General features: G+C 33.4%; 1 protein-coding gene across 2 annotated transcripts in view; it reads right to left on the bottom strand.

Annotated features, from left to right (window-relative positions):
- Positions 1–513: 513 nt before the first annotated feature.
- Positions 514–21538, bottom strand: part of LOC124354886 (pregnancy zone protein-like) — a 58111-nt gene continuing 37086 nt past the window's right edge. For both annotated transcript variants that reach the window (XM_046805661.1, XM_046805660.1), the window contains 13 exons: positions 20710–20938; positions 18944–19140; positions 16380–16462; positions 15526–15644; positions 15238–15388; positions 12926–13164; positions 8981–9242; positions 7814–7965; positions 7277–7498; positions 6358–6580; positions 5816–5988; positions 4287–4368; positions 514–720 (listed from right to left, as the gene is read on the bottom strand). In XM_046805661.1, the coding sequence (XP_046661617.1) occupies positions 605–720; positions 4287–4368; positions 5816–5988; positions 6358–6580; positions 7277–7498; positions 7814–7965; positions 8981–9242; positions 12926–13164; positions 15238–15388; positions 15526–15644; positions 16380–16462; positions 18944–19140; positions 20710–20938 (2248 nt within the window). In that variant the 3' untranslated portion in view covers positions 514–604. The remainder of the gene's footprint in view (positions 721–4286; positions 4369–5815; positions 5989–6357; positions 6581–7276; positions 7499–7813; positions 7966–8980; positions 9243–12925; positions 13165–15237; positions 15389–15525; positions 15645–16379; positions 16463–18943; positions 19141–20709; positions 20939–21538) is intronic.

The raw sequence follows: 21538 nt of genomic DNA on the forward strand, positions 1-21538 counted from the left end.
TGAATATTGCAATTACTCATTCAAACCATAACGTACTTACTAGTCTTTGTACAATTGGTGCATACATACGAAGTGCTTGTAACTGTAACTTTAATTTGAAGTTTATTTATAAACAGCTTGTTGCAAATGTTACATATTGAACATACACCAGTGACTGTCACACAATTGGATCAACATTAGTAATGTGACCCAGCAGAGTAGTGTTGTTATAAGAAGATATTGGTACTGCTTCAGATACCTTGTCTTTTTCTTCTGTTTCCTAAATGCGTGAAGCTGTATATCGTCACACAAACATTCTAATGTTTCCTCCTTTTAAAATTTATTTTCTATCACATAGTTTAATCAAGCACATACACAAACATACATAGCACATTATAAAAAACTCAACAATTTATTCTTTTAAATATAAATTTATTTGATAATTTACACTGTAAATATTTTATTTGTCATATTTAATGTTTATAATATTCAACATTAATACTAAAATCTTGTTATTAAATAACATAAACTATATTATGTCGCCTTTCCAATTTCTTTTAATCTGGAATTATAAAACATTAATTTGTATTTTAGAAACCAAATGATGACAAATAGCAAATTGAGACTAAGGTTTACAGTTGAGCAGAGTTGAATTTGGTGGGCAAGCATACACTGGTCGTGGACCTTCCACTCCTTCCGGAGTGTGAAGATCAAAGTCTACATTGTGGAAGTTACTGAATCCTGGAAAACAAAACATACAGGACGGTTTAAGGTTGAGCAGAGTTGAATTTGGCAGGCAAGCATACACTGGTTAAGGACTTTTATCTTCTTCAGGGGAGTCAAAGTCCAAGTTTACATTATGGAAGTCACTGAATTTAGGAAAACAAAACATACGGCTTGACATGGATCAAATTATTGTAGAATAGAGCCTCAAGTTGGTGGTGTTAAATTACATGGATCAAGTTAAATTTTGTAGAATATGTTGGAGTTCAAATTTATAGTTGGATGTATAAACACCCCGGGCCATGTGGATTGCATTAGGGTTGTAAGTCAGGTTATTTCAATAAGTCACAGCTTGGTGGTAGTGCAAAGTTTTGAAGATCAAATATGTAGGTTAAGTATGTTAAAAAATGTATCAAGTCGATTGCACTATTTGTCATAGATTAATACATTATATATAACCTACATTGTCTGTATTTTATACAGAATAAATTTAAAATAAAAAAAATTAAATTCAAGTACATTGCTATTAGTCAAAAGGAAGAACAACAATTTGAAAAGAAATGTATTTAGAGGATTGAATCTATGTTTGTAATTAAATGCTTATTTTATTATGTTCATTTTTAATCTTTATTAAAACAATTAAATGGCCTACTACAACATTGTTATTTTGCTATTATATTGTCCACATATTCTTTTAAAATCTGAATATATTAAGAAAAAACAAATTTGTTCGAAACTCAACCAAAACTCTCCATTCTTAAATAAACTGGACTCACTCCATTCTGTAAAACCGATCTGGCTAACCCAGAGATCCAGATAATCGAGGTTGTACTATACTTACTTTATTATACCCATCTAGAGGAAAAATTACAGTTTCCAGTTTAATTTGACTTTATTATAATAATATTGGTTATTATAACACTGTTATACTGCTGAAAACATTGATTGAAATTGGTTCTTTGGTTCCGAGTTAATTAAGTTATTCATTTTCTGCTTTGCATTCTTGGTGGAAGTAAGTAGGTTTTAATGGAAAAGACATTTTTTATACTTCCACATTAAAAATGTGACTTACTCCACTTTTAAAGCAGCTGCCACTGATATTGGATGATGTAGAATGGCAGGCTTTAGAAGAGGCTTCTTTCTTTCAAATGCCATATCAGCTTAGACAGTTATTTGCCTACATATGCATATCTCAGAGTTCATCACATGCCTTAAATTTATGGAATCTCTTTAGAAAGGCAATGTCTCAAGATTTCCTTATCTCTTACATGGCCGAGGTAGCCCATCATGGTTACTCTCTGCCATCCTTTGATTTACCTACTATTGACAATTTACCTCAAACTATGTAGGAAACTACGGAGGAGATTCAAGTTGATGAACTAAAGCAAATGATGGCTTGAGCAAATGAAGAACAACAATTGGTTATAGATTAAGTTCTCAACTTAATCCACAACACAAACAATTCTACAAGTGTTTGCAGGGCATATTTTATAGATGGGCCAGTTGGCACTGGAAAAACATTCGTGTATTGATGTTTCATCCAGAATTGTATGAGGTACACCTAAGAATGAGCACTGTGATGAGATCAATAAAGGGTTTTAGATCTCGTTTCAGCTTCATCCAGAACTTACATTAGTGTTTACAAATACTTTAGTAACGGAAGATGAGAGTGAATTACTACAATTTCCTACTGAGTTCTTAAACAACCTTAAAATGACTGGCTTACCATCCCATGAGTTGACTTTGAAGGAAGGTGCAGTTTTAATGCTGTTGAAAATCCTTAATTCAATGAAAGGATTACTAAATGGCACAAGACTAATTGTCAAAAAAAAGTGTTTGAAAACTGTTTGGATTTGGGAATTATTACTGGTTGAGAGGTTGAACAATGAGTATTATTACCTCACATTGACTTATAACCATCTGACACTACTGTTCCATTTTAATCAAAGCGAAGACAATTCCCTACCAAGTGGCATTATGCACGACAATTAATAAGGCACAAGGACAAAAAATCAACTGATTATGAGTATAATTACTTGTTGTTAGAATAGAGAAACAATTACTAACATGCGTGCCCTCCTCCCCACTAATTACAACATCAAGTAACGCTATGGAGCAGAACTTGTCCACTAGTAATTTATAACTAAATTCCTCAGAAGAAGAGTGGTGATGGTGTATAAATTAAGAACAGACTGATATTTACAAGATGTTTTGTTTAGTAAGGGCCATGTTTTTGTACACAGGAGTATAGTTTACACAAGCACTAGAATGAGCTGTTGGGAGCATCTCATTGCAGATCTGTAGCTAACTTTTACGGTCTGTTCTGTGTTTTTAAAATGTTCCAAGATTATGAAATTGCCCATTCTGTGCAAAGAACAGTCAGTGGTACAGTTTTTGTTGGCAATAAATCTATATTCTGCTGCAGTAAATTTCTGGTAGATTTATAAATTTTACAATGTTAATACCATGAGTGCAAGAAAAGTGAATACGTGTCAAAGACTTTAAAGAAGACCATGATAACATCCATGAGGTCCGCTATGATTGCCTATTTGATCACAGACAATTTGGTGGTTCAGTTGAATCAAAAATTAGAGGAACAAACACTTTAAAATAACCACTATTTAAAAACAAAGTTTTCTAAACAAGTAGGGCAGTGCTGTACAAAATTGTTTTGAAAATCTTAAACTTTGGTAATTGTGCTCCAATTAGGTCTTTTAATTCCTAACAGAAGTTCACATATAAAAAAGGCTAGATTTTTTGACATTTTATGATGAAGAAAGTGATGTGTTTAGTTAGATCATAGCTGGAGATAAAATGTGGATTTCACATTTCATGCCAACAAAACATAGAATGGACAATCTCCCATAACTTGATTAAGACCAAGCAGACTCTGCCCAAGCACTAAATTATGGTGTTTGTGTTTTGGGATACGCATGGTATTTGACTTCATTGAGCAACAGAATTTAAATCTATTTGGAGTTAGATTAGAAATAGATTTTTGTTTCAATATATGATTTTTTTCTCTGTATTTTACTGATCTTGCTTGTGAACATGAATGAAAAAGAACAAAATAGCAAGCATTTTTAAACACTTAAATTCTAATCATTCATTTAATCCTGATCATTATTACTCATGAGTAAGAGATCATGGCTGACAGATCATCTCTACTCCTGAGCTTTTCACTAAAAAATATTGTTATCACTTTGAAAACATAATTTTTGTCCTAAGCCAGCTTGTTAACTTGAAGTGTGTTCAAAAAGGTTCTGTGAGGAATTTTTTGAACACTTATATTTTGTTTTATGTTTAAATATTTAAAGGCAATAAGATGTTATGCACGAAAATAAAAATTTACAATATCGTTAAAGTATATTAGGTTTTGAATTCAAGTTAGTTTTAGGTTTCAAATCTTGAATGCAAGTAATATATTACTGCAACATACAATTAGTCACCTAAACAAAAAACCAAGTGTAGGATGAATTAATAATCAGTAATACTTATTTTAAAAAGAGGTGGGTTTAGTAATAGTTCCTCTGTTAAAAACCTTCTCATAGCTAACTATTACAAACTGATATCAGGTTTCTTACTGTCATCATTGTTTACTGGACTATCAGATAGCATCTCAGGATCTTCTAAAGGAGTAACAGAACTGCACTCCATGGAATAGCTCTGAAACAGAAACATGTGTTTGTAGTTAGTTTTCACTACACATGAATTAACTTCAGCTAATGTTTGTTATTGGTAGGTTAAGTGATGAAAGAATAAACTTGAATCCCAAGTCATTCCAGCAATGTATTTATCAGAGTCTTTAAATTAACAATTAATATTAAGAGCCAGTTGCTATGGTAACCAGCTCAAGCTTTGGTCAATAAAAACAGTGTTAGAACTATGAACCATTTATCTCCCACACTTTTGGTAGTAGACATGTCTTGTTTAACAGCAATACTTTATATACAACCTAGTAGCTTTTATTTTCCTTAATTGCCTTCCTTTCTATACAGGAACATTAAATTTGATGCAGTAAATGCCACTCAATGGGATTTGGCTGAGCATTAGCAAACACTTTTACATTGGTCTTATGGGTAACCATAAATGATATGTTGAGAAAGATTTCAATTTTGCACTTTTTTGCATTTTTAGAAAATTTTGCATGAAACTCTATCTCTACTTAGACAAGAATGAGTTCTATGATGGTGCATGTCCAACCAAGGGGTTTGGCTGAATTTCATTGAAGCCTATCATTCAGTACGCTAGCACAATTTCTCTTTTGTCTGCCGGAGGGATGTAAGAATTTCTTTCCTATATGATTGTTTAAACATCCACCGAACGAACATCTCGAGAATGAAATGAGCTATACACTTATTTTGCATGTAATCTCAATAATTGGTGTATTGCTGTCTCCTGTTTTCTATTACTTCTAGTCATTAAAGAAAAAGGCAAATCTCAAAGGTAATTGTATTTTTTATATTTACAAAATAGATGCAATATGAAATCAATGCACATACACCTAATTTATACACATTTTATAACAACTCCACAAAAGCATTTGGACAAATACAACATTATCTTTAAAATACAAAATATTGAAAAACTACAACCAAAAATGAGAGAGAAAAACAGTTTATTGTTTCAATATTGATCTTATATTACAAAACAAGCTTGTTTCAGTACAATCAACTCTTCTAGACAAACACTGAGTTAAACACATTTTCTCAATTCAACTGATGCATACCAACATCGAAACACTCTTAATGTTATAAAATAGCCCTAACCTACCACGTAAAATATACTTTATATAATACAATGTCAAAGATTATAATAATTGTCCAATGTGTTTGTCTCTTATGGTACAGAATTTTTTGGACAGCAAATTTAATGTGTGGCTTCACAACTCTCAGAAAGAGAGTGTGTGTAGAAGTTTGTCAAAGTACATGAATAAGGGGGCAGACACTTTCGGAATGGTACAGCATTTGGCCAAAGTACCTGAGTACAGAGAGCCTTCCCTTTTCTACATTACAGCATATCAAAGTTTCCTAATTCAGTAAATTTAATAATTAAACACTAATACTTTTCTAATATAAATATAGTAAGACATCAAAATGCTAGAAAGACAAACCTTAGAATTGGACACATCTGGATGGTAATAGTCAATCACTGTGACTTCAGCTGGGAGTGGATCTTCCACTTTGAACTTACGGTTCAGCAGCATAGTGAAGCATATCGGCAGATTGCTCACTTCTGTCAAGTAAAATGTTATCTGGTCATCCTCTTCCTCCCACTTCTTTATCTCTGCAAGTGAATCATAATTTTATAATTACAATTTATTCAAGTAATGTTGTTCTACATTACTTAAATAGAACATACACTGTTATGAATATTTATATACAATGGTCAGAAAATCCCATTGATTGTCCTCTTTGATGAATTGTGACTACTGTATTACTATGTCAAAATGTTATAAAGCTAAATAAAACAGTGTGGTTTATTAAAATTATTTAGTATACAGCTGAATTGTGTGATAAAATAGTTCATTGGCTTGGCTCAGTATACCAGTCATAGGAATAAAATCATCACTTATATTTTAAAAACTCACACCATTCTACTATTTAATTTAAAATACTTTTAAGTTTCATGGCCAATTTGTCAGAAACAACATACGTGGATGAGAGATCTTCCTGAGTTGCACTTGATCAGGAGTAAAGCCAGTGACCATGAGAACAGAGAGGAGAGCCATGTGAGTGACTGTGTTCGTATCTGCGTGGACACACAGTTGCAGCTCCCGTACACTACAAGGGTCTACAGTGGAAACAGGAGCAGTTGACACCTGCAACTCCAACTGGCTGCCCGGATTTGGCCTCAGTACGTGGTACTTCAGTACACTCTGTAGAACAAGAGTCCATTAATCAGATTTATAAATAATTTTAAAATTACACATATTCAGGGTTAACCAGACCACCTGTGCCACTGATTTTAGCGATATAACAAATAAAGATAGAAACTTCATTATAACTGAACCCCCACCCCATTTTGTAACCAAATTATTTTGAACCAATCAAAAAATCTGTAAGGGGTGTTTTTAGGTGGTAAGGGATTGTTTCTGGAAACTTAAATGTAAAGGTGGGGCATGTGGTACCTCATTTTAAAGGTCTTTTTACGCAGGTCAATAAAAGAAATTGTTCAATTTATCTTGCTATACATGTACAGGGTGTCAAAAATCTTTAAAAAAAGCTTTAGCAAGTTTTTTATTGAATAACTTATGAAACTCCAAATGTTACCCCAAAAAATAGCAATTTCAATTGATTTTTTTTTTCAAACCATCAACACTCTCTAAACAATACCCTTATAAAACTCGTACAATTGTTGCAGGTCCTCAAAGTCTTATTATTCTCTAATACAAAGTCCACCAGTCCAATTTCAATATCTGTCCATGAGATTGCAAGGCAATTTGTCTTTATGCTCTTAAGTTTTTAGCTTCTATGGAATTTTACCCTCAATCTTTGTCAGCTGATAAGGTTTTTTTAAAAAAAGGAGAAGTTGATCTCTCCCGTCCCTAATTCCCTTTATACGTCTTACATACCTGTACAGAAGCACAGCCCTTGCCCATCACGGTGGCTGTCAGACGTCTCGGTATGTCACTGGTGACGAGCTGTTGTTGGATTAACCTGTTGTTATTGTTTATGTAGAATGTTTTAGATAGAAATTCTCTAAAGCCAGTCACTACAACCATCAATTCCGTCTGATTCACTTGAGGCAATGAACTCATGTACTTCGATAGTGCCTCCAATGCTACAACTGTGTCCTGAAACAGTACATTTAAAACTTTAATGAATTTTTCTAGCTGAAATAATCACTTCTACTATATGTAAGTGTAAACTCATTTATTATCAAACAAAAATATTGTTGTGCTTATTTAGCTAACATATTTTTCAGTACAAAAATGGATTTGGTTTGTCTAATTGTTCCTAATGTGGGACGTATGTGACCATCACTTCTGGGGAGCATCTTCAATCACTCCAAGAGCTACCTACTAATAACTATACCCGAAGTAGGCTGTTAATCTAGTTTTGTCTTAGAAAAGTATTATTCAACAGAAAATACGCTAAACAAAGTTTACCTGTGTTGAAATAAATCCACCATTTTCATTACGGTGAGTAGCAATCCATCGGACAGCTTTCTGGGCAGTTATTAAATTCTGTGGAGTTTCCATCTCCACAAGACACAGCACTGCGTAGCTTGTAGTTACTATGTTGTGAGAAATTGAAGAGTCTGTGGAGGATATAAATGCATTAGATTTGAGTTTTGCTGTGATATGTGTTACAACAGTTCAGAGGACATCTGATGTATTGTCTCATCTATTTAATTAAAATTAAAACTGCATCACCAATCAATGAATTTCACTATAATTTCCTTAAGATATATGTACTACAAGGAGTCTTTTAGTAAGGGTTATCTTTTCAATAAACACCAAATACCTGCTCTAACAACAGTTCACAGCATTCACTTCCAGGATGTGTTAAGTCCTGGAAAAAGGTGGAAATGGCTTGGAGCAAGGTCAGGGATATAAGACGGGTGGATGGTTCATAACTTCCCAGTCAAAAGGGTAAACCATTTCCAAAGTCTGGACAGCAGTAAGACGCCTTGCATTGCCGTGGAGGAGCAAGATTCCCTTTATTATCAGGCAGCATTTTTTGTTATGAACTTCTTTGTTTGTGATGGTTTCTTGTGATATAAAGACCACCAACAAACCACCACGCCTTTACCAAACACACATACACACATGCCATGATCGCATGAGACAGCATTTGTTTCGCTTTGACCTTGAATATGTAATGTAGTAGAGGTTTATTCAACATCACTTTTTCCATCTGCAACCTAATTTATATCTGATAATCTGTTTACTGTTTTGTCTAAACTAAAAGGTTATTATTAAAAAAGAACACAAATTTTAGACTATAATACCGAGGCTATAAATGTGGATGATACACAAATACTTAATTTAGCTAAGATACAAACATTTTAAAAGTCTAATTTCTATAATGATATTATATTGAATATGAAATAAATATATATCTAGATAAAGCTGTGCACTCACATATTATCCATTCAGTACTTTAATCTTTGCATGTACTTAAATTCAGCACAGAAAGCTATTTAATATGTTTATTACGCAATATTTACATTTGGTGAAGATTCTTTATGAAATATGTGACCATTGGACAACATGTGTTAACATTATCGCCAACCACGTACAGTACTTATGTTATTGCCTGCAAATAACTACCTGGTGTTCCCCAGTAGACCACATCACTGCTGTAGACAGCCAGACTAAGTAGTGACTGTAGAGCCTGCTCTGCCTTCTGCCGCAAGTCCAAGCGTGCCAGAGCCAGTGTGGCAAGTGCCAATGTGTAAGGTTTGGTAGAGCTAATAGCAGAAGCAAGACAGAACTCCGCGTTTGTCCGCAGCGCTGGAGGCAGTACCAAACCTGAAGAAGCCAGGTTGGCAAGTACTAGAGCTGACAGAGTTAGTGTGGACCCATCTTCCTCCTGGGATCAAGGTGAGAAATTACTTATTAAATGTGTGTTCCTATCATGTTTTACTTTTGTACAAATTATAAGGAGAGTGTTTTATATTTTCAAATTTTCATGGCTAAAGGCAGTAGAAACGATAATATACTCTTCCCTCAAAATTAGCTGGAGTTTGAGATAAGGAAAAAGAAATGATCTAATGAAGAAGTACTAAAGGTTTGTGTATAAAATCACCAACCCTAGAATCAATTCTGCCTATACTTACCTTGTCTTTTTTGTTTGTATTTTGTTATAAAGTTAATACTAAGTCATACTAGGTTGATTATAGATTAATCCTAAATAATTTGATGTCTAATTATAGATTTCATAGCAGATACTTGTGGCTTTGCACCAATTTTGTAATTATTGTACCTGTATGATCACTTCTAGTTTGCATGAATTACGGTATATTTCCTGATTCCAATGTTGAGTTTTCCTTGTTGCCACGACCAATAAAATATGTAAAAAAGTGTATATTTATGACCATTTTAATTTACTCCAGTCTTAGTATTTTTTGTACCATATTCGACTTTGCTAAAAGTTAGATAGCAACTTTGTCTTTTAGTATTTGTTAAAAATGAACAGTTAAAATAGCATTGACAATGACACAATTTACTTGTTTGTTTCTTTAGAGACTGAAAATTATTTTTGATAGTTCAGAACATTTATCAATTGTGCAGCACACTCACCACCTCGACTATCCGTGACTCTCCTGTGAATTCTTAGGCTCAGTCATCTCGTCTTTGAATCTGCCCCAACGTTATGAACAACTGCCAAGGCCTTCTACGGCCCGCCCACTGATATCGATGAAAAGTGTCTTTTTTAAAGGCTACAACACTGTTTCTAACTCTGCTCAGCAGACCGCTGCCCACCTCCTTGGGCAAGTATTGGGGGAACTATAAAAAATTACTGTTCTGCTCCAGAATCTCTCAGGCTTTCTCATGCCCACTCGCCATGTCGACACTTTCGTCTCATTACTTAGAACTGCAGCTCAATCAGAAATAGACATCATGAACTTATCCATTTCCTTCATTACTATGATGTTGACATTATCTTTGTTCAGGAAACTCACCTTTCTCCTCGAAATTCCTTTACTATTCCAAATTTTGTTTTTTACAGTTATGATGGGCCAATTGAACCTGGTGCGCTTCCATCTGGTGGGACAGTTATTCTTGTTCATCATTGAGTTTTGCACCGCCACGTCTCTCACCTAAATTTTGTTAGAGAAGTCACTACGGTTGCTGATTCTTTCAGCGGATCTGAAATCCTTCTATCCTCAATTTATAACCTTCCTTGTTTACGGATTCCTCCTGCTGGACTTGATCAGCTTCTTCCTCCTGGAAGGTTATTTTAATAGAAAACATGTTGTTTGGAGCTGCAACCTGACAACCTTGGACACTTTCTAACAACCTGGAAGCTGGCTAAGCTCATACTTTTCCCAAAGCTGGTAAGGACTTGGTCCAACCTGAGAACTACAGGCCGATTTCCCTACTTACGACTCTCTCTAAGGCTTTCCTCCACCATCAGATACACAGTGGTAAGTACGGCTATCATCGGGGGCTCTCTACCACCCCCCAGCTTGCTAGAGTTGTCACTACCCTTGTTGACAACTTTAATAACCACTGCAGTTAGCCTGAATATTAGTAACCTCCTAACTGGACGCCACTTCTTGGTCTCTGTTGGAACGTCCACTTCCTCTGTGCTGGTGTGTCACAGGGATCGGTTCTTGGGCCGTTCCTCTTTTTGTGATATATCAATGACATGCCTCTCTCACGAATGATCTCGTGGGGAGGGGCGTCAAAGGGCAATTTAGATAAATTACTTGTAAAGCAAAAAAGAGCAATTAGATGCCTAGCCAACTTAAACTACAGGGACAGCTGCAGGGAGTCATTTAAGGACCTAAAAATACTCACAATAGTATCACTTTATATAAGGGAAGTCATCATTCACACAATTACAACAACACAGCCAAGACACCGAGACCTACATCAGCACAACACCAGACACGCAGCAAACTTCACCATCCCACAGCATTGCCTGAGCCTGTTCGAGCAAAAACCATCTTACAAAGGTGCCCTCTATTACAACAACCTTCCAGAGCACCTCAAGAGAGAACAGCCAAAAAACTTCAAGAGGCAACTCACAGCATGGCTTCTGGAACGGCCGTTCTACTCAGAGAATGAGTTTATGGACTTGCTCCAGTGAATTGCTGAAATTTATTATAATTTTATTTATTGACCATTTGACGTGTAACTGTTCTCAAAGAATATGTTAATAAAGAAATTGTCTAATTGTCTAATTGTCTAATCTCCACTGCACATTCTGTGATACCTCAGGGCATTGCTGGACGACCCTCCCTAGGAGCTTCACTCATCTAGACTTGCCATCTATCCTCAAACTTCACCACCCACTTACATCTTCTTCATTGTTCATCTGATTGTTATCGACGACTCCATTAACTACACTTCACCACTATACCATTCTCCCCTAGCACTAAAGTGTATGCTGTAATACACAGATACTTATGCTCTCCAGCAGACATTTGTTTCAGAAGCTGCTCTAAGGAGAACCTCACCGTCTTCCACGGTTCGTATCACACTATGAATGTAAACAAATTGAAAATGACAGTTTGAAAAGGGACGTAAGAATGTCCATGAAAACTTCAGTACAATCGACTGAATAGTTCACGAGTGAAAACAAAATATAAAAAGAAGGCACTTTCGCATTATTTTATATTATTATGGTACAAACATAATTTTTATTTGTAAATTCCCAGAATGGACATTTTCATTCAAAATTAAATAATTTTATATTTTTTTCATAATAGGCATAATAGAGGAAGTACAAAGTTGAAGTAAAAATTGAATTAAACAAATGGTTTACATTGTCACTGTGGTACAAGAGGGAGGAATCAGAATCAGAAATTTATTGTCACATAACGTTACATAATTGTAGTAGATAAAATCTACAATGATCAGGTGACTCGTCAATATAGTTTATAGAGGAAGAACCTTGCTCTGATCTCTGTACCTTAATTTATAATAGGCTTACCAACGATAAATGTGAAGAAAGCGGGTTTTTTTTAGAACAAAGATGAAAGAGTTTTTTGTCAATAAATGTTTTGAATGTGTTGAGATAATGTAAATAATATAACCTGACACATTATTTCATAATTAACAAACAACAAAACAAAATTTATTCACTTTATTAAAAAATCCCATTTGGCATATTCTACAGAAAATTATACGCGAAATAAAGAGATTGATTTATGTAAAAGTAAACTGGAAGCAAAAAACACATTTAAAAGTAATCCACTTCATATTAATTGGTTTTAAGATTCATAACACAGGAATACTCCCTAATCGTACAAGAATAACTTCCTATGTCTAAGGATAGTAAAGACTAGAAGATATATTAATTTGCAAGAATTCTTATTATGGCTTGAATAATGTCTTATAAAAAAGCCTTTACGAGAAAAAATAATATTTCCCTTTTTATTATATGGTATGTACTATGTAAACTTATTATTACATTACGATTTCATTTATTCACTGTAACTATCAATAAATAATAACGATTTGTCTAATACCTAAACTCAAATATTTCCTAGTATAAATATTGATTTAAAGTATATAGATAGCTTTGACATATATATCTCTTACCTCAATATCAGTGTGGAACACCTGGCCGATGATGGGAAAGCAACCATTCTCCAGTTGTCTTTGAGTTATCCATTTGACACTGTCTTGCAGCAGATCCTGATCCACATCTATAACAGACCTAGCCTCTCCGAGGATTTTCAACACAGCTGCTGTCAGCCACAGAGACCCACTCTCGTCACTGTCGCCAAACGCAGAAAATGAACCATCACTACGCTGAAAGGTCAGTTGCCTTTGGTAACCTAAAGCAAACACTCAGTTGTTCATGTTTATGTTTCAGAAAGGAAAGTATCTATATTTCCATCACAAAGGGCAAATTTATCATGACACTTTTATATTTGAATAAGAACATTTTTTATTTCCTTTCCCTATACATACGTAATCTACCAATACCCCACACCACTTTTTTTAGCCAAACACTATATATTCATTAAAATTATATATAGCCTATATATATATATATATATATATATATATAAAATTAAATTATTTAAATTCGTTAAAATTATATATATATATATATATAAAACATCTCGAAAAAGTTTAACCCCTTCACGATTTTTGATGTAATATTATGTTCATAGCGTAATTAATAATTAATAAAAGCAATAATTGTGTAAAAGTATGCTACTGAGTTAATATTATACATTGTTATACTTTTCCTGTTTTGTTCTGTTTGTCAGTTGTAATATTGCGCAAGAGGCATTTTTATGACAACCATGCATAACGCAAGTAGTTATGGCATTTTCTGCTAGATGTCAGCACTTCCTTGGTCCTCTGTCATGAATGTTGGACGTTGGTTAGTTTACTGTAATAGTACAGTGTCTAGCCACAACAACATGTTGTTGCATATCACCCGTCTTGAGTATTTTATGGTTTTATTTCTAGTGTTTATTGCACCATAAAAATATACGTTTGGCTTCACTGTGATGATGACATAACACAGATAGTGAAAATGACTTATTATACAATATATTTAAAATAACAAAAATTTTAAAAGGCACTACAATTTTTAGTATATATCTAAACTCCTAGAAACCTGTTTCTTTTTCAAATCAGCAAAACAACATAAAACTAAAATACAAAAATAAAACAATAATTAAGGTGATAATGAAATCCTACAGTGTGTAGCTAATTAGATGACAAAAAAGCACATGATTCATGAAAATTCTAGATCAAAAGTTTAAAAAATCTTTTATGAACACTAAGATTTGTTTGTTAAAAGTTTAAAAATACCAATTTAATTAACTACCTAAACTTTCTTAACTTGCAGTTGTGAATAAAAATTATATTAAATCACCTTTGTGTCTTTGTTCTAAAAACTGTTTTGCAACAATAATGATTTTTCTGTGACATTATTTTTTTATTAATCTAGAGTATCTATATACCAGTGGTTAAAGAATTAAATTCCCTTCACAATACAAATAACGTTTTGTACTTTCCTTTACGTTTCCATACAGTATTGAGTGTAAAAACATCTTGGTGATATTGATGGCCTTGGTGTGCGTACGCTCATTTTATATATCAGTGAAATTACTTTAGTGTTTCTTTATTGCTCAATATATTTTAAATTTTCAGGATCTGTTCATAATTATATTAACCTTTTAGATATTCAACTATCAACATAAAAAATAAATAAAGAAAATATTTTTTATGACTACAAACTAAAAACATTATAAATATACATAAACATGTAATAAATTTACCCATTTTTTATGCTTGAAAATTTGTTTCTGAGAGACAATTTTATTAGCTGAAGAACAAGACCAATTCAAAGCAAATGTAATAATGTAAAAAGTTACAAATTTTTAGGTAAAATACAGCAAAAAAGTCAGTTTGATCTGAACATTTATGGATGCAAAATGTTTTGTAATTGTTTGTGAATCATTACTGCTAGATAAAACAATATGTTACATACGAGTTCAGAATTAATATAATCTATCACTATTAGTCATATAATAATTCCAGGTTATAACAAAAACATTTCAACAAACTTCAAAAAATTAATCTGAACCATCACCAACCAAGTAATTTAAGGTTTTGAGCCTAGTATCTGGAATCAATTATTACAATAGAAATTATACTAAGTTATGGAGCTGGAATTGTGCAGTTAGCCTCTCACACAGGCTCTAGTCGTTTTTGATTGGTCAAGGCCAGAGAGATATTAGTTCACAATATTAAAAACTTGAACATTTTGAATTTGAATTCTGAATTTTCTGTTTAAATTAAAAAATAAAACTGTTATATGGTTCTTAACCTTGAATTTAAGATATCATAAAATCCTTTATCGTGACCATTAAAAATATAAAACATACCTTTTTGTATATTTTTCAATGCAGTAGCCCTTAGTTGCTGATTGACTTGCCCTGACGCATCTATGTATCGGAGTACATACAGGTTGGGAGCTAGTCGAGCCAAGTTCTGCTCTCCACACCCCATTGGCAGCAGTACCAGACTGTCCAAGTTCTGGGGCATTGATTTATATGTTTTATTGATGAACTTTTTCATTTCAAAAATCCAATTTCAGTATATTGCGGATGATTTATCTAAGGTAATAAAGCAGTAAAAAAGGTATTTTAAAGGTCACCAAGACCTGATCTTACCTCAAGAGCAGGTCCAAACAAGTCAGCCACCACAGTGAACTTAAGCTGAGCTGATGCTTCTACTAAATTGTTCACTTGAGGCAGCTCCAACTCCCATGATATTGAGGGATCTGAATCAACTGTAATCAAAAATTGTATTGCTCTTATTATTAAATAAAATTGGTTAATTTTTTATAATATGTAAATCATTTTATCCAATTAACGTTTATGAATGTGAAAGTATAATTGCAATTTATTTCTTAAATTAGTGGACTTCTTAAATTAGATTTGATAAATGATTGTTTAAATGAAGATATGCAAAGTGGAGGAAGTCAGTGGACACTACTGGTTTGTATCAGAGCAATGAACTCCTACCTCTACGCATTATGACTCTATGACAGGATATAATAGTGCACATGCCAGGCAGTTTGCCTCAAAGCTATCCCCCACTGTCTCAGTAATGAGGAGTGTGCAAATGTGGTGGAGATGTGATGCTGGCTACAGTAAGGTAATGTGGAATGTGGTGCTCATACATCAGAAAATGTTTTCTTTATAAATTAGTATATCTTACACAGAACACTAAAGCAGCTGTCAATATGGTTTAGTACACAATGCTAGAATGCTTGATATTTTATCTGTAATGATGTCTTATAACTCATATAATACCAATAGTATTGTTTTATTTTTGTAATTGGTTTCATTACATTCATTTCAATATTTACAGTTGACGACTATTCGTTACACTAAATATAAAGATAACCCTGCAATGTGGAGTTAATAACACAGTAAATCCAGTTATGTAAGTACTGAGTATGTTAGGTACAGTAACTTACAAAAAAGTTATTTAAAACACAGAGATTAGCATAAACACTTACCTGATGGGCATATAAAGGCAGAATGACTTTTTTGTTGCAAATATCCCTCATTTCTCACCAACAGTGACTTGACCACAGTATCACTGCAAAAGTACAGTTATGTCACTAAAGCCATTGCTATTCATCTTATAAACGAAAATTTAAAATACATGCACATCATAATAAGACATGCAAATATGCACAATTACAGTGCTGTAACTTAAACCATTTCTGAGTTATGATTTTTTAAATTTAATAACTGACAGACTTTAAATGAAGTGAATAGTGTTAGGGAATTTTTTTCATCAATTAAACCACATCCCTATATGTTTTTTCACGTGTTTTAAAAATCCTGTATATTTTTTTGATCAGGGTGGCAAAGTAAAATCAAATATGGTGTTGGAAATACAATTCATTCTATCCAGAAATGCTTCTTCAGATATAAAACTTGATATAAGAGCAGTCGCAATATTGCTAACCCTGAACTGTGAACACTGTAATAATATGTATCTGATATATGCCTATTTCTGTTTGAAAAATAACATCCAGCTCCATCATATACTATTCAAAAGTTAGGTTATTATAGAGTAGAGGACAGGAAGCTATCTCTATTCATCTCCTATCTGTTTTACAGATACAAGTTTATTAAAATAGGTGAAAAGAGGTCCGATCTTAGGCAGGTGGCAAGCGGGGTTCCCCAGAGTTGTGTCCTGGGCCATTTTTTTCACAGTCTTTACCAATGACCTTCAAAATTTTATGCCAAAGAAGTGTGTTTTGATACCACATAATTGCTATAGTAGATCTCCTGAAACTAATACTGTCATTCATAACAAGCTATATGAGGGAAAGATCTGACCTCTGGTTCTCTGCTAACAGCTTACATGTTAATGAAGATAAAACTAAACTAATTGTTTTTAGCCTACGTACCAACTCTGTACTCAAGTCGGTGAAGTTGCTTAGAATCTATCTGCACTCTAAACTCATCTGGAGAAGCCATACTGATGCTCTTTGTAGTAGATTAAGTAGAGTTATTTTTCTGTTAAACAAACTTAAATCTTGTACTAGCACTAGTTTAGCTATGAAGGCATATTTTACTCTTATTTATTCGCACCTATTATATAGTAATCTTTTATGCGGAAATTCTAGTGGTGTTAAAGAAGTTTTCATATGTCAAAAACTAAGCTATACACACTATCTTTATTATAAATATCAGAGACTCTTGTAAGCCTTATTTGTTGAATATGGTATACTTACTCTACATTCAATGTAAGAGGCATTACTCATGAATACAGAACTAGATACTGTAAACAAATTGATCTAAGATATGTTAGGCTAACTAAAACTCAGCACACAAACCTGTATATTAGAGTACAACTTTTCAATAGGCTACCTTTAAGTGTTAGAAATAATAATCTGGAAAACTTAAAAAATGTTATGCTAAATTGGTTAAAAGAAAAGCTTTTTATTCAGTTGAAGAAATGTTTTCCAATTTCATATTAGAATAGTGGCATGTAATTTGCAGTATAAGTATGCACTGGACACTAACGACTTTGTCAACACATTGTAATGTGGGACAATAAAATTATTCTTGATTCTTGATATTAAATCATAAATGCTTTTTCACTAAAAAGGCTTTGATACCATTTAGAAAATTGCGTGCAAATCCATAATGAAATAGTCTCTCAATAAAAATTGTACCACCTGAAAACTATCATGCCTATTCATTATATATAGTATTATCAGAAAACATACTCAACAGATGAATCTGGACACATTATATATTTGTTGGAGGTATTTGTTATGTTGACTGATATGGAGAGTAATGTATTTTACAAGTTGATATTCTTATGCCAATATTTGAAAATAGTGAAAACAAAAACCAAATACGTTGAGTTTTTTTCATGACACAATAGCATATAAGAGATTTTCTGTGCCTGATGATTTTGTGTTATCAGTAAACTTCTCAGTTAGTAATACATTTGCATCACCACCATATAGGCAAATACAAATTTTCATTTTTTCTCGGTTAACTCTCAATAAACCTTTAATATAACTTAAAAATAAAAAGAATTAAAAATTGTGCTTTTTTGGTACACCATATTTGATGATTTTTAATTTGGATTGGGTTTTTATGAGTGATTATAGACTATTGACATGAGTAATTTATACACATTGTTTCCTGTTTGTTTAATATAATTTATGGACATTTAAATTATATTAAACAATGGTTTTTTCCTAATTGTGAGGGTTTATTTATTACTTTATAATATGTGAGGCACTATTGAAAGTTTTAGTTAGATCCATAAAAACTTCTTATAATAGATCCATAAACACTCCTAGCACTTTATCACCCTTAACCATTGAGAATGTGGTAAGTAAAGTGCTTTTAATTTATGCTTACTACTATTAAGTAATTTACATAACTATGAACTGTTACAAAATATAATACATAACATTTAAAATTATTACCAGTCTGAAGGTTACAATTTATTATACGTTTTATTGTTACTAAAGCAACATCAAATTATATAGGTAAACGTTTTAAACAGAAACTCCTTCACTCATCGGTGGTGCAATGGACGCACCTTCTAGCAGGGATGTCAGAAGGACTACAGCCTGCCAATGGCTCCACCCGAGCCTGGACAGTGAGGTTGACATTGCCAGATATCTGGGCTGTGACTATCACAGAGTGGGAGTAGGGAGACAGTTGCCGCACACAAACCCTCACATCCTCTTGGTGAGCTATGTACAGACCTTCATTAACTGGAAAGCTCAACACCACCTGGAAACAACATCATGCTGTAGGTATTGACGACTGGGCTGTGACCACCACACACAGTGGGAGAAAGGAGATAGCTGCTGCACACAAATCCTCACACCCTCTTGGTTAGCTGTGTACATAGAGGTATAATTAGGCAAATGATGGTAACATATATAACACTAGTAGCCAATGCAATGTAATAACATAATTAAAAATTTTGTTTTGTTGCTCTGAGGTGTTGGTATGACACTAAATTATCACGTTTTGTTGACACTATGTTGGCTATCAAGTTTTGATAGATTATTCAATAGGAATAATTATTGTGAATATAATCCAATTCGTGTTCCACATCTTCAACAGCTATTTTTGTTTCAATAGTCAGACTAAATAAAAAATTTATGAATTAATTAATCTTAAAAATTAAATAAAAGTTAAATTCAAATTCAATTTGAATTTTTGAAATAGTCTATGAATTCATCCACATCATAAAACACATTACATTATTGGTTAAAAGTTATTTTAATTTAGATTTAAACAATCAAGAACTTTGATGTTGACAATCATTCTTAATGTTTTCTGGAAAAGCATTAAAAAGACATCCTTCAGAATAAGATAGAAGGTTTTCTTATAGGTTCAGTCTATGCTGATGTGGCCTAACATGTCCATTAAATCTAGTATTATGTGAATGCACATACCTGCCTGTTGTCAGCTCAAATAAGATCTAAGATAGAAAAAACACTATATTCAGTATGTACATTTCCTGTCATATGGATGAGCCTTCTATATCCCAACATTCAGACTGGTTAGATACTCCCATCACTCAGTGATTACTTACTTACTCTTACTCCCATGGCCATGGATACCCTAGGTGGTATTTGGCCTCGCCAACCAGCTGCCTCCATCTCTCCCTGTCTTCACAATCCCCCTGACCCGCTCTCAATTTCCGCAAGTCCTTCTCCACCTGGTCCTTCCAGCGATTTTTGGGTCTACCTCGAGGTCTTCTTCCAACTGGATTGTGTTTAGAAACCTCTTTAATCAATTTAACATCCTCCCTCCTCATCACATGGCCTGCCCACCGAAGTCTCTTGCTCTTTGCCTCTCCTACAACGTCTGGAGATTGAAACATCTCTCTGATTTCTTGGTTGTGCCTGATTCTCCATCCATCTCCATCTCTAATAGGTCCGAAAATTTTCCTCAAAATTTTATTCTTAAATGTAACCAATCTCTTTTTTGCCTGTTTATCTATAATCCATGTCTCTGCTCCATAGAGAAGAACTGTTCTTATAACAGCTACAGTGATTAACCATGAAAATAAAAATTTCAGATTTTATTTAACTCGACCTCATTGACAGGAATTTTACAAACATTTGACTTTTGAAGAAAAACTTGCTTCTAATTGTCATAAATCAGAATTTTGTTTCATGTTTGAATAAAACCTTTGAAGAAACAAAATAAGTGTTTTTATAATGTTAACTAATCTATAATAGAGTTTATAGCTGATCAAAGCATGTCACAGGACATTTTACAACAATGGATTAAAAAAGTGAATGATAAACCTTACAGCTTAATCAGCTTACAGATTAAATTTACCGGTAATGAATGATGCATGTAGTTGTAAACAACTACTTTGACTGGAACACTCTCTCCCTTCTTGATCGAGTATGGAGCCTCGATGTGGAGGAAGAAAGGCATAAAGACAGTGATCGCTGTGGGGGTCGAAATGCCCAGGCCATCTCTCTCGGACACACAGACTACTCGAGAGTCCCAGGAGGTGATTGTGTCAGGTGCCGGCGAGTCTATTGTCACCTCCCCCTCCTTCCTGAAACACTGACCAGTTATTGTTGTAGCTTATGATGTGTAAAAACTGCATTAAATGTGAATATATGAGAAATAAAATTACAACAGGGAATTTGCAAACACTAAACCCATAGGGACATATCGGAAAGCAAATTTAGGTGTTTTGGATATGATAAATACACTTTTTTTAATGAATGGCGTTTATGAGGATTAAAACTAAAAGATGATAGTAATAATATCCTTTATTGCATAAACAATTCAATTGAATGTGTCAATACTACTATAGTATTTAATTACAACACCATTTAATTACAATAAAGATTTGGACATCGCTTTCAAATATCAGAACTGGGATTTCCCTTTCATTATCAATTATAATATTCTAATATTTCCTACCCAGTGAGTGGCCCATCGTCAAGATATAGACCAAAAGTGGACTAAAATGTAATTGTAACTTAAAAATAAGCAGAAGACACAAACTATTATAGTATAGGACTATTATAGTATTTTAGGTTAACCAAAACATTGGGTACTAGAAGCAATATGTAGTTCTAAGTCAAATACACAAGAAGTTAATATAGTTAAATACGTGACAGTTAATAATTAACTGAATTTCATAGCC

This window comes from Homalodisca vitripennis, chromosome 2 (assembly GCF_021130785.1).
Source record: "Homalodisca vitripennis isolate AUS2020 chromosome 2, UT_GWSS_2.1, whole genome shotgun sequence".
Classification (NCBI taxonomy): Eukaryota; Metazoa; Arthropoda; class Insecta; order Hemiptera; family Cicadellidae; genus Homalodisca; species Homalodisca vitripennis.